This window comes from Pseudorasbora parva, chromosome 7, assembly GCF_024679245.1.
Source record: "Pseudorasbora parva isolate DD20220531a chromosome 7, ASM2467924v1, whole genome shotgun sequence".
In the NCBI taxonomy this organism is placed as follows: Eukaryota; Metazoa; Chordata; class Actinopteri; order Cypriniformes; family Gobionidae; genus Pseudorasbora; species Pseudorasbora parva.
This window is the reverse complement of record NC_090178.1, coordinates 13239140-13253578: the sequence shown is the minus strand read 5'-3', so window position 1 is coordinate 13253578 and position 14439 is coordinate 13239140. Positions and strand designations below refer to the sequence as shown.

At 38.6% G+C, this 14439-nt stretch overlaps 1 protein-coding gene across 5 annotated transcripts in view; it reads left to right on the top strand.

The window, feature by feature from the left end:
- Positions 1-1422: 1422 nt before the first annotated feature.
- LOC137082755 (polycomb protein SCMH1-like) overlaps positions 1423-14439 on the top strand; it is a 27522-nt gene continuing 14505 nt past the window's right edge. Inside the window, exons 1-2 of one of the 5 annotated variants that reach the window (XM_067448193.1) lie at positions 1423-1532; positions 2847-2892. In XM_067448193.1, the coding sequence (XP_067304294.1) occupies positions 2868-2892 (25 nt within the window). In that variant the 5' untranslated portion in view covers positions 1423-1532; positions 2847-2867. Of the gene's footprint in view, positions 1533-2080; positions 2260-2846; positions 2893-14439 lie in introns of those variants that run through there. The other 4 variants (XM_067448191.1, XM_067448192.1, XM_067448190.1 and 1 more) reach the window with 4 other exon arrangements.

The window sequence follows — 14439 nt, the reverse complement described above, 5'->3', positions numbered from 1 at the left end:
CTGTTGTCTTTTTGGTATTTGAATACCTCTTGAATTATTTCATAGTGCTGGGCAACCGATTAATCGCATCCAAAATAAAAGTTTGTGTTTACATAATATATATGTGTGTGTATTGTGTATAATTATTATGTAGGCCTATATGTAAATACACACGCTTCATGTATATTTGCATACTGTATATTTATATAATTTATTTTATATGTAAATATATAGCATATTTTTCTCAAATATACAAACATGCATGTTTATGTATTTATATGTGCATAATTATACACAGTTCACACATATATATTATGTAAACAAGAACTTTTATTTTGGAAGTGATTAATCGATTGCCCAGCACTAGTTTTAAATGGCTCTGTGGGGTACATTATTTTAGAAACATGTAATGTACTTATTATGTATAATGTACTAAAGTAGTAATGTACTACTTTTTTTCTTTCTTTTTTTACACATTATCATTTAAATGGTTGTTTATTACACTCTTTTTTTTAGATCATTGTAGTTGTAATTATATAATAATTATTTTTGACAAATACATTTTCAATTTAAAATTAAACGTCTTGGTCTGCACTGTAATAAATAATTTTCATATTTTTTTATTACAACATTCTTTTGTCAAATCAGCTTTGATTATTAATGTGGTTCATATAACATCATATTTTGAGTTTCTGTTGATTAAACCACATTGCCTTCATTGTATTAACTTTTAAGGCAAACGTAACTTAGCTTTTAAGTTAAGACAACAATGTGTGGAAACCATAAACAATACAAATTAACAATAAAATATATGTGACCTGCATTCTTCTTTGAGAAAATGTTCACAATCCTGAATTCTTCTTCGTACATTATGAAAATATCGGTTTTCGTCATAAAAATGTGACATGATGTGAAGGCCAAATTTGTTGGTAAAATTTTTTGTATTTCATATTAATATGATAACCCATACTCAGAATTTGTCCTGTGCATTTAATCCATCCAAATTAGTGCACATATTAGGAGCAGAGAGTAGTGAACACACACACTGTAAACTTGAGCCTGGGGGCAATGGGGGTTAGGTTAGGTGCCTTGCTCAAGGGGGTATTAAGTCGTTTAGTGTCTTGCTCAGTCGGAGGGAAAGAGAGCACTACATTATGATTTTCCTCTCACTATTGAGAATCAAAACCGCAACCTTCGAGATTACAGGTTTGACTCCATAATAAATAAATTAAATGTAAGTAGCCTGAATAGACTAAATGTGAAACAAATAAAAAATGAATGTAAAATGAAAAGTGACCTGTTCAAAAAGATTTAAAAAACGAAATAACTTGTTACGTTTTTATTCCAAACATTTTGGTGTACAAACCTACACATTAGAGATAACTAACATTTGCCTTCTTGACCCATTTTGATAGGAGTCTAATCGTGCCGAGCAGTCGCGTGCAGACCCTCCCCTCTCCACGCGCTGCTACTGACACACACAAGACTACACGCGCACTAAAAACATGGCGGATAAACACTAAAGAAAGCACACAAAAACCTTTCCGCGCAAGGTAAACAGCCCCCTTCCTACCGTCCGTAATAATTGCATCGCAATTATTACATCACTTTATAAATATAGTTTCGAAAATGTAGAGGAAAAACACAAAGTGACTCAAGATAGTTGCTAGAGGTTAGCATTTAGCTAATGCTTGTTGTATGTGCATTTGAGGTGAAGTGTTTTCTTACAATAACAAAGACCCCAAATAATTATATTTTACTGTCTGTTTCTTATGGTCGTGGTCGAGCGTAAAGAAATATGAAATTGAGAAATGCGCTACGAAACATGACATGATGCTAAGTAGCATATGTTGAGTGCGGTGTTTTCAGGGTGTTTTGTATGCTGTGTTTTTAAAAATATATTTTGTATCGTTAAATACACATACATCAACCCTAGAGTGTTTGGCGTTATTTTCAGTGTACAAAAAATAAAGAATAAGCTTTTGTTCTAGTTGTCGTTTTAGATGAGTGTAGCGTCCCCGTGAAATGAGGCTGGTGTTTCGTGAACGAATCTTTTAAGTGAACGATTCATTCATTTCCATGTATCGACTCACATTTTTGCCTTGTATAACACGAATGAATCTTTTTAATGAACTGATTCAAAAGATTCGATGAATCACATCCCCGCCACTACTACGCGCTGTCATTTATGGAGAGGGAGGGACTGTGTGTTTGGCGCTCAAAGGCGCTCTGCTTTTGAACAGAACTGGAAAACTGGGAGACAGGGAGCCATCTTTTGAGGTATCTGTACACATACAGTTAGTTTTATTGATTTAATCTGAATTAAAGGACGGGTTTACGATCACATACATTGTCAGATATGCGCGTGCAGAATAACTTGTATTGACCGAAATGTAAATGACTGCTGGAAAACGATGGTTTAACGGGATCGTATCGTTTATATTGTTATTATCTTTTTGTTATTTTGTTATTAACAGTTATTCATTTGAATATGAAGGGTTCCGTCTCTATACGCACTGCCCAAACATGCCGCTTGTTGTTTACTACTTCACGTTGACCTTTTAGGTCTTTGCTGGTTGTTAAGCCTCTGACCCAACGACCCTTTGGGTCAGTCCAGAAAGAGAAATGGTAAAGTGGTCAATTTGTGTAAGAAAAATGTCCTTTTAGCTAGTTGTTTTATCCATGCTCGTGTTATTGTCCTTTGGGGAATATAACTGGCAATGTTGCGCTTGTTAACAATGAGAGACCAGTGACAGCCGACCAGGACAACAATTCACTGCTTGAGAGACAGACAGGCCAGATCGAACCACATAAAGCAGACATTAATGTAAGAAACAAAATCTCAGTTTTGTGTTTATGTTTTGCAGAGAGGCTGAAAAAGCTGGATCATGAAGAAACCTGTACCCCAGAAAGGTGAGACTCGTATTTGTTTAGTACGTTTATATATATATATATATATATATATATATATATATATATATATATATATATATATATATATATATATAGGTCCTTCTCAAAAAATTAGCATATTGTGATAAAGTTCATTATTTTCCATAATGTAAAGATAAAAATTAAACTTTCATATATTTTAGATTCATTGCACACCAACTGAAATATTTCAGGTCTTTTATTGTTTTAATACTGATGATTTTGGCATACAGCTCAATGAAACCCCAAAATTCTCAAAAAATTAGCATATTTCATCCAACCAATAAAAGAAAAGTGTTTTTAATTTAAAAAAAAAAAAATCTACCTTCAAATAATTATGTTCAGTTATGCACTCAATACTTGGTGGGGAATCCTTTTGCAGAAATGACTGCTTCAACCACTGCTGAGGTGTTATGGAGGCCCAGGATGCTTCGATAGCGGCCTTAAGCTCATCCAGAGTGTTGGGTCTTGCGTCTCTCAACTTTCTCTTCACAATATCCGACAGATTCTCTATAAGTTCGGGTCAGGAGAGTTGGCAGGCCAATTGAGCACAGTAATACCATGGTCAGTAAACCATTGACCACTGGTTTTGGCACTGTGAGCAGGTGCCAGGCCGTGCTGAAAAACGAAATCTTCATCTCCATAAAGCTGTTCAGCAGATGGATGCATGAAGTGCTCCAAAATCTCCTGATAGCTAGCAGCATTGACCCTGCCCTTTATAAAACACAGTGGACCAACACCAGCAGCTGACATGGCACCCCAGACCATCACTGACTGTGGGTACTTGACACTGGACTTCAGACATTTTGGCATTTCCTTCTCCCCAGTCTTCCTCTAGACTCTGGCACCTTGATTTACGAATGACATGCAAAATTTGCTTTCATCCGAAAAAAGGACTTTGGACCACTGAGCAACAGTCCAGTGCTGCTTCTCTGTAGCCCAAAAGTGGCTTGACCTGGGGAATGCGGCACATGTAGCCCATTTCCTGCACACGCCTGTGCACGGTGGCCCTGGATGTTTCTACTCCAGACTCAGTCCACTGCTTCCGCAGGTCCCCCAAGGTCTGGAATCGGTCCTTCGCCACAATCTTCCTCAGGGTCCGGTCACCTCTTCTCGTTGTGCAGCGTTTTTTGCCACACTTATTCTTTCCCACAGACTTCCCACTGAGGTGCCTTGATACAGCACTCTGGGAACAGCCTATTCGTTCAGAAAATTATTTCTGTGTCTTACCCTCTCACTTGAGGGTGTCAATGATGGCCTTCTGGACAGCAGTCAGGTCGGCAGTCTTACCCATGATTGCAATTTTTAAAAGCCTCAGGAATCTTTTGCAGGTGTTTAGAGTTAATTAGTTGATTTCATGATATGCTAATTTTTTGAGATAGGAATTTTGGGTTTTCATGAGCTGTATGCCAAAATCATCAGTATTAAAACAATAAAAGACCTGAAATATTTCAGTTGGTGTGCAATGAATCTAAAATATATGAAAGTTTAATTTTTATCATTACATTATGGAAAATAATGAGCTTTATCAAAATATGCTAATTTTTTTAGAAGGACCTGTGTGTGTGTGTGTGTGTGTGTGTGTGTGTATATACATACACATATATATATATATATATATACATGTGTATATATATATATATATATATATACATGTGTATTTGTGTGCCTATAGGAATATTTTTGGTATTTTAATTAAATGTGAAAGTTTTTAAAAACAATGCATAAATGCATAAATCTTTAACAAATAAATAATAAACAAATAAATAATATTTTATAAATAAATGTATACTGTTGTCATATTATGTTACTTTATGTCAGATTGTTACTGACACGTTAATATAAACTCAGTATTACTAATACTTTAAAATTATTTTTTTCTATATAGTAACACTTTATTTTTCAGTGTCTTTGTTACATATGTTACATATGTAGTTACTATAGTAATAATAACTGTAGACTGTATAATTGCATGCAACTAACCATAAACAGGGCTGGCATGTGCCTAGGGTGGCAGCAAAGTGAGGGCGGCAAGAATAAAATATTTTTTCCTCATTTAATTAATTACCTAACAATTTTTTGGAACATTCGTTCAAATTTTTGCTTAACTTTCCTTCATTCTAGTAGCCTAGGCCTAGCCTACCACACCAGCCCCATCTCTCCCCACATAGGGCACCATTGGTTTACATGAAAAACTTCTTGATGTACATCCAAAAATATAATCAGTTTGGGAAAAAAAGAAAAAAATTCTGCTGGTGATGGCTAATGATTTTAAAGTCCGACAAGCGCTTCTGAAAGGTAGGCTTACGCATGTGTAGCTAAATGAGAGAAGGCAGGGGAAAAGTTATGTGTCTCACCTTATTGTGTGTGTAATAAATATATCCCAGGAAACATTTGGACGTTTAATGACCATTGAAAATAAGTCCCTCTGACACGTCCTGTCATGGTTGAAAAATAGTTCCAAAATGAAAGTTGACTGAACGTATGTTGACCATCTGAATGAATTTTTTGGATATTTAATGTAACATTTTTTCCCGATTTATGCCGATTTATTTTTTGGCCAGAGACACAACATTGCCATCCGACCAATGTTTGCTGGGATGCCATATTGATATGAATAATATTTATAACCGATACAAAGAGCTGTGCGGTAGACTACCACTGATTTGCTGCTTTCTGTGTGTCATTATTTAAAAATGAACTAGAGACTTGTGCTTTCCGCGTCCTGTATGTCAAAGTGGTACTCTTTGAAATCTTCTGATGCTACTCCAGACCTACACTCACTTAAAGGATTATTAGGAACACCTGTTCAATTTTTCATTAATGCAATTATCTAATCAACCAATCACATGTAGGGATGGGTACCGAAAACCGGTATTAAACGGGCCCCGGGGGTGAATTTTGAAAGACCGTTGTATCGATAAGATCGGACGTTATCGGTTCTGCTGTCGGTACTTTTGAAAATACACGTGACGAGAGAGAGAGAGAGAGAGAGAGAGAGAGAGAGAGAGAGAGAGAGAGAGAGAGAGAGAGAGAGAGAGAGAGACGCAAAACGACAGCCCTAATGAGTGATGACGGAGGACAGAACTAACATTCAAACATAGCCTGGTTACACTTTAGATCTGTGATAGTCTTTTGGCTCTCAAAGATTATAATAATAATATTTATGTCTAGCGCAACTTAACTCCCTTTGCAGCAACGCTGTCATTTCTCCATAAAACTCAAAACGTAATGACAAAATCAGCACGATCAGTGGTTGTTGTAAAATACAGTCTAGCTACTGTTGTTAAATTGTGGGACGCGTTTAATAATAAAAAGAGCGATTAAAAGCACAAAAATGTGCGCAAGAGATTGTTCCCAAGTCGGCGCGCGCTCCGAAAGAGCCCGCAACGAGACGAATTACACTTTCGGTTCACACTCGCGTCTAAACAATCAAATGTACACAAACATCTATGTCAAAATGACCGGCTTGGAAAGTCTCTTTAACACAACACAGTTTGTGTCTAAAATGGACGTAGTTATTATGGATATAGTCGGGAGAAAATGTAGTGCATCTGCTGATTATCAGTCGCCTATAGAGCTGCACATCTGTCTTAAAGAGGCAGCAGTGTAAATAAACATGCTGACGAATTACTGCCAATTAAACAACCAAATGCAAAGAGAAAATCATTCACAGCTCTTGAATGAATAACTTCAGCTTTAATAAGCATTAATTTAGGCTATTTATGATAAACTATGCAGTGTTATTTTACATTTGATTACTAGAATTCTTCCTGAAATGAAAGCACTGTGTAAGCTGTGTATTTTTTTAATATATATTACATTTCAAAAAGTACCGTTAAGAATACCGTTAAAGTACCGGACCGATAAGCAGTATCGGTAAGAGTAGTAATACCGTTAAAACCTTAACGATACCCATCCCTAATCACATGGCAGTTGCTTCAACGCATTTAGGGGTGTAGTCCTGGTCAAGACAATCTCCTGAACTCCAAACTGAATGTCAGAATGGGAAAGAAAGGTGATTTAAGCAATTTTGAGCGTGGCATGGTTGTTGGTGCCAGACGGGCCGTTATAAGTATTTCACAATCTGCTCAGTTACTGGGATTTTCACGCACAACCATTCCTAGGGTTTACAAAGAATGGTGTGAAAAGGGAAAAACATCCAGTATGTGGCAGTCCTGTGGGCGAAAATACCTAATGGATGCTCGAGGTTAGAGGAAAATGGGCTGACTGATTCAAGCTGATAGAAGAGCAACTTTGACTGAAATAACCACTTGTTTCAACTGAGGTATGCAGCAAAGCATTTGTGAAGCCACAACACGCACAACCTTGAGGCAGATGGGCTACAACAGCAGAAGACCCCACCGGATACCACTCATCTCGACTACAAATAGGAAAACGAGGCTACAATTTGCACAAGCTCACCAAAATTGGACAGTTGAAGATTGGAAAAATGTTGCCTGGTCTAATGAGTCTCAATTTCTTGTTGAGACATTCAGATGGTAGAGTCATAATCTTGCGTAAACAGAATGAGAACATGGATCCATCATGCCTTATTACCACTGTGCAGGCTGGTGATGGTGGTGGTGGTGTAATGGTGTGGGGATGTTTTCTTGGCAAACTTTAGGCCCCTTAGTGCCAATTGGGCATTGTTTAAATGCCACGGCCTACCTGAGCATTGTTTCTGACCATGTCAATCCCTTTATGACCACCATGTACCCATCCTCTGATGCCTACATCCAGCAGGATAATGCACCATGTCACAAAGCTTGAATCATTTCAAATAAGTTCACTGTACTAAAATGGCCCCCACAGTCACCAGATCTCAACCCAGAGCATCCTTGGGTTGTGGTGGAACGGGAGCTTTGTGCCCTTGATGTGCATCCCACAAATCTCCATCAACTGCAAGATGCTATTGCTATCCTATCAATATGGGCCAGCCTTTCTAAAGAATGCTTTCAGCACCTTGTTGAATCAATGCCACATAGAATTTAAGGCAGTTCTGAAGGCGAAAGGGGGTCAAACAAACAAAGTATGGTGTTCCTAATAATCCTTTAGGTGAGTGTATACAGGGGCGCGGGAAGATCCCTTCCTTTACCTCTCTTACTAGCCTTCTATTCTTTTTGTAGCCATAAAACATGTATTTAGTTTTATATATTTAATCTATGTTGATTATGAAAAGTGAATAGGACACATTCTAAGATGCACAATTTGTCAGAAGACATGGGGGTTACAAATGGTTTTGACCACTTCATTAAATTTTGTTTTGTTGAAAGCCTTTCTTTAAAGTGAATTTCGTTTTGTATAATTATATCTTAATTTGAATCAATGTTTTAACAAACAATTGATAAGCAACAAATAATAACCAAATATAGCAGACAATGCAACAGAGTTAAAGAGAAAAACTTCAGCTGGGAGCAGCTAGCCCTAGCTACTTATGTCAGATAGGGCCTTTAAGCTACTTATTTTATTATTTAAAACAGAATTTGCATTTGCACTAGTGGTGCTGATTTGTTTTTAACGTTGCAGAATAAAAAAATAAAAATTTGATTACATGATTTTGTATACTTTTATTTTAGTGCAATCTTTTCAGTTAAAGGGGTCAAATAATGCCATTTTTATACAAGTTAAAGGTGGGGTAAGTGATATCTGGTAAACGTTGTTGATATTTCAAATCACCAAAACAAACACGCCCCTACCCCCAAAAAGGGTCTCTGCCCTATTTTGATAGCTCCACCCTACACATACGTAACCCAGACAACGACTATGGCAGAATCTGTGTGTAACTAATCCAGGTCGAATATTCAATGAAAAACTCACCCCTTCCATCACAAAAACACAAACCGTTCTCATGAACAACTCGATAGAACACGAGCCGACAGTCCAACTAACAACATATTACAGTTATGACAAGATAAGAGTTATAGCGATCACAAAACACAAACAGTTCTCATGAACAACTCGATAGAACACGAGCCGACAGTCCAACTAACAACATATTACAGTTATGACAAGATTAGAGTTATAGCGATCACAAAACACAAACCGTTCTCATGAAGAACTCGATAGTACACGAGCACGACAGTCCAACTAACAAACATATTACATTTATGACAAGATTAGTTATAGCGATCACAAAACACAAACAGTTCTCATGAACAACTCGATAGAACACAAGCTTGATAGTCCAGCTAACAACATATTAAAGTTATGACAAGATTAGAGTTATAGCGATCACAAACCACAAACAATTCTCATTAACAAGTCGATAACGTTAGTATACAAGCTCGATAGTCCAGCTAACAACATATTACAATTATGACCGGATGGGTTATATAGATGAAAAGAGGAAACAAACATATATTAGGAGTATAGTATCTTACCTGTTGAACACATTTTGTGAGCTGACGCTTGAAATCTTGAAACACTGAGGGGATTTAGATGCTCCATACGGTGTGGAAATGAACGGGTCTTTATCATCACTGAAGTGAGCCACAATACGATCGCAAATGGACGAACAAGCTAACGTGACACACGAGCATATTCAAGCAAAAGCCAGTATTAGTTATTTCTTGGCTAATGTCCGTCCTGTGTGACTCCTGTTTTGAATAATGACGCGCACTCAGCCTCTCCTCTCACCATAGACACGCCCCTTACCTGCTTATTGGCTACAAGTTTGTTATTCTACTCAGCCTGAGTCCTTTTTCTAAAACGGTTTTGAAATAACACTTACCCCACATTTAATATGATTTTTTAGTGTCTAAATGAAAACTTTGTAATATACTTTAATTTAAAATTCTCATTAGTATTGTAAGAAAACACTCATTTTACCTGGTCAAAAACAGCTGTTTTCACCAATCCATTTCAGTGTATACGGCTTTAAATGATAAATGACTCCGCCCTTTTGTTTTGTGGGCCAGCACGAGGAGTGTTGCCCTTGACAACAGTAGAGGCTAAAGAATGGTTACATGAGTCTCTGAGGACATATGTCTGAGGACGCATCGCCATTTACCATCGCCTAATCCTGCTGAACATTGGAGGACAAAATTCAGGAGGTTTGGGGAAATCAGTAACCTACAGTCAACGTATCCTGATGGATTTTTAGTTATTGGCGGAGATTTTAACCATGCAAATTTGAGACCACTGCTTCTAAAGTCCCATCAGCATGTTTACTTGGCAACCCGTGGTAAAAATACGTTGGACCTCGTTTACACTAACATTCATAATGCGTATAAAGCTGCACCCCACCCCCGGATTGGCGGCTCAGATCACATTTCTGTATTCCTATACCCAGCATATAGACCACTTCTGAAATGTGCCAAACCGGTTTTAAAATCTGTGAGAACCTGGTCTGAGGGAGCCATCTCCGCACATCAGGACTGTTTTGAGCACACAGACTGGAATATGTTCAGGGAGGCTGCTAGATATCATGGCATCACAGACTAAGAGGAATACACAGCATCAGTGACTGGCTATATTAGCAAATCCATAGATGATGGGATTTCCTTCAGAACCATAAGAGGCTGGCCATAAGAGAGGCAAAGCGCAACTATACAGAAAGAATTCACAGTAATTTCACAGACATCAAGGACACAAGGCGTATGTGGCAAGGCATTCAGGCCAACACAGACTACAAAGCAACTGTCTCTGTTGACAAAATCTCACTTCTACATACACAGAATCATTTCTATGCACGTTTTGAAGCAAAGAACAACATTCCAGCAACGAAGACCATTCCAACTCCTACCGACCAGGTACTGCATCTGTCTGCAGTAGACATAAGAAATACTCTATCATGAGTTAATCCACGGAAAGCTGCAGGATCTGACAGCATACCTGGCAAGGTACTCAGAGAATGTGCTGATCAGCTTGGAGATGTCCTCACGGACCTCAGACGGTTGTTCCTGTGTGCTTCAAGACTACCATCATCCCTGTGCCGAAGAAGTCCTCTGTGTCCTGCCTGAACGACTATCAGCCTGTTGCACTGACATCTATCATCATGAAGTGCTTTGAGCGGCTAGTGATGAAGCACATAAAATCACAGACTTCCTACCACACTTGATCTATTTCAGTATGCAAATCGTCCTAATCGATCAACAGAGGACGCCACACATCTATCATTATGACTCATTTGGAGAAAAAAAAGGAACTTATGTAAGGATGCTTTTCATAGATTTCAGTTCAGTGGTTAATACAATCATTCCACAACAACTGATAACAAAACTGCGTCTGTTGGGTTTAAACTCCTACCTCTGCAACTGGATCTTGGACTTTTTGACCGGGAGACCCCAGTCTGTGAAGATCGCGACTCCACTTCCTGCACCATCACATTGAACACTGGTGCCCCACAGGGCTATGTGCTTAGCCCTCTGTTGTTTACCCTGCTGACCAATAATTGTGCTGCCAAGTTCTCTTCCAATCATGTAATCAAGTTTGCTGACGATACTACAGTCTTGGGCCTCATCAGCAATAATGATGAGTCAGCGTATAGGATTGAGGTTAACCAGATCGCAGTTTGGTGTAGAGAAAACAATCTATCTCTTAATGTCGATAAGACTAAGGAGATGATTGTTGACAACAGGGGAACCCAAGAAGACTACTTACCACTATTCATCAACGGCACACGTGGAAAGAGTCAAAAGCTCAAAGTTTCTGGGTGTACATATGACCAAGGATCTATCCTGGACTCTGAATTCCACCTGCCTAGTCAAGAAGGACCAGCAACGTGTCCACTTTTTGAGAAGGTTCAAAGGAGTTAGACTTCCACCGACCATTCTCACCTCCTTCTATAGATGGACGATAGAGAGCGTATTGACCAACTGTTTTAAGGTGTAGTATGGGAATTGCACAGCTTCCAATCGCAAGATTCTGCAGCGGATTGTGCAAACTGCTGAAAAGATTGTTGGAATCTCTTTACCAACTTTGGATACCTTATACCATAACCGCTGCATACACAGAGCTATTCGTATCTCAAATGACCCCTCTCACTCTCTTAATGGACTGTTCACCCTCCTGCCTTCTGGGATAGGAGCATCCGGGCCACCACCAGCAGACTGCACAATAGTTTTTACCCTGAGGCTGTTGGATTACTTAACAAACATATGCATCTGAGTACTTATCTGGGTTAGGGAAACACATAACCCAGTAAGACTTACCAACATACCAGTGTGATCCACCTGGGGTAATTAGTTGAACACCTAATTAGGTAAAGATCTATATTCTGCATACATACTAACTTTGTAAGACTATACTACTGCAAGCAGCACTGACATGCAGTAGCTGCTTTAGCCACTTCCCGCCAGTATTGCTGCTATGCAAATATATAACTATGTACAGTCCCTGACAAAAGTCTTGTCGCTTGTGTACAAATTGACCTAAAGTGCCGCTGAAATATATTTCTAATCAAGATATTTTTACAAGAAATGGCTCATTTTAATCCCACCAGCTTTTGTGATAATGTTTCAGTGAAAAACTAAACTTTCAAAAAGTATTCTAATATTCACAGCTTGGTAAAGCCCATTGAGTCAATTTTTGCAAAGACATAAGTGTTGTCACCTTGTCATATGAGCTTCCCCTGTGACTAATATTGGATCAATTAGGTCTCAAGTGTGTATAAAAAGAACCCCAGTACGCTAGACCTTCACATCAACTGCAACTAGACCTCTGCAAACATGCATAAGATTCACCCTGAGACTAAAGTTTTGATTATCAAGAGGCTGAAGACCAGATCCACTGCTGATGTGGCAGACACCTTCAATGTGTCTCAGCGTCAAGTACAGAGGATAAAAAAAAGATTTGAAGAGACTGGAGACGTTTTTGACAAGCCCAGGTCAGGCAGACCCCACAAGACAACTGCTCGAGAGGACCGTTTGTTGGCTCGAAAATTCAAGGCCAGCCCTTTTTCCACTGCAGCAGAGCTCCACGAGACCTGGTCACCTGAAGTCCCTGTGTCAACCAGAACAGTTTGTAGGATTATGTCTCGAAATGGCCTCCATGGTCGAATCAGTGCCCAGAAGCCAGCACTAAACAAAAGACAATTGAAAAACCATGTGGCATTTGCCAAGGCCCACAGCCTGCTAAAAGGATGGACGCTGGAAAAGTGGCAGAAGGTGGATTTTCAGATGAATCTTCAGTTGAATTACACCACAGTCGCCACAAATATCGCAGGAGACCTACTGGTGCCCGAATGGATCCGAGATTCACCCAGAAAACAGTGAAGTTTGGTGGCGGAAAAATCATGGTCTGGGGTTACATCCAGTATGGGGGTGTGCGAGATCTGCAGGATGGAAGGGACGTCAATAGTCTAAAATACCAAGAAATCTTAGCTACCTCTTACATTCCCAACCATAAAAGAGGCCAAATTCTGCAGCAGGACGGTGCTCCATCGCATACTTCCATCTCCACATCAAAGTTCCTCAAGGCGAAGAAGATCAAGATGCTCCAGGATTGGCCAGCCCAGTCACCAGACATGAACATCATTGAGCATATGTGGGGTAGGATGAAAGAGGACGCATGGAAGACAAAACCAAAGAATATTGATGAACTCTGGGAGGCATGCAAGACTGCTTTCTTAGCTATTCCTGATGACTTCATCAATAAATTGTATGAATCCTTGCCAAACCGCATGGATGCAGTCCTTCAAGCTCATGGAAGTCATACAAGATATTAAATTTGGATCTCACAGCGCCACAACATAATTTGCTGACATATTTTTGTATTTGCAGTAAATTTGTTACATTTCTGTATAGGCGACAACACTTTTGTCTTGACAAAATTTGACCTTTCTGTCTTGATTAAATTATAAATATTTCTTCTGTGAAAATTATTTATTTCAGTGCATTAAACATCATTTGGGAGGGTTTTAGCTTTTCATATGAGCTATTTCTAACACCAATTGATTAATTAAAAGTCAGGTTAATATCAGGTATTTCTACAAAATAGATAAGCGACAAGACTTTTGTCAGGGACTGTATGTTACTAGTTGTAGTGTACGTTTTACATATTACATAAGTTAATGTATCTATTCTTCTTCTATGCTTTTCCAGGGTACTTATTGTCTTGTATTATTGTCTCGTATATTGTCCTGAGTTACTGCGCTTTATGTTTGTTGTGTAATGTTCCATGTTGCACCATGGTCCTGAGGAAACGCCATCTCATTCCGATGTATACATAAGGGAATGACAATAAAGATGCACTTAACTTGATCTGTGCAACTTTATTAATTTGAACCGGAGTTGGACCCTGGACAAGATGACAGCTCCAACGAAATTAAACAGGCTAAACAGGACGTTTCTGAATGGTTGGTTAACGTAATGTCATTTTGAACTATCTTTATGTACTGGCAGGGTAATGTTAGCGCGAATGCTATGTGTTTACTGATGTATACGTTAGTTTATTGATAGATTGATGTTACACCTAATGCCAATAAAAACTTTTTTTCTGTTAATGTCGGTCTGTCAGTGATGCGTAACGTTATCTATGCATTGTAATAACTGTTACAACACAATTTTTTTTTTGTTGACAGAAACA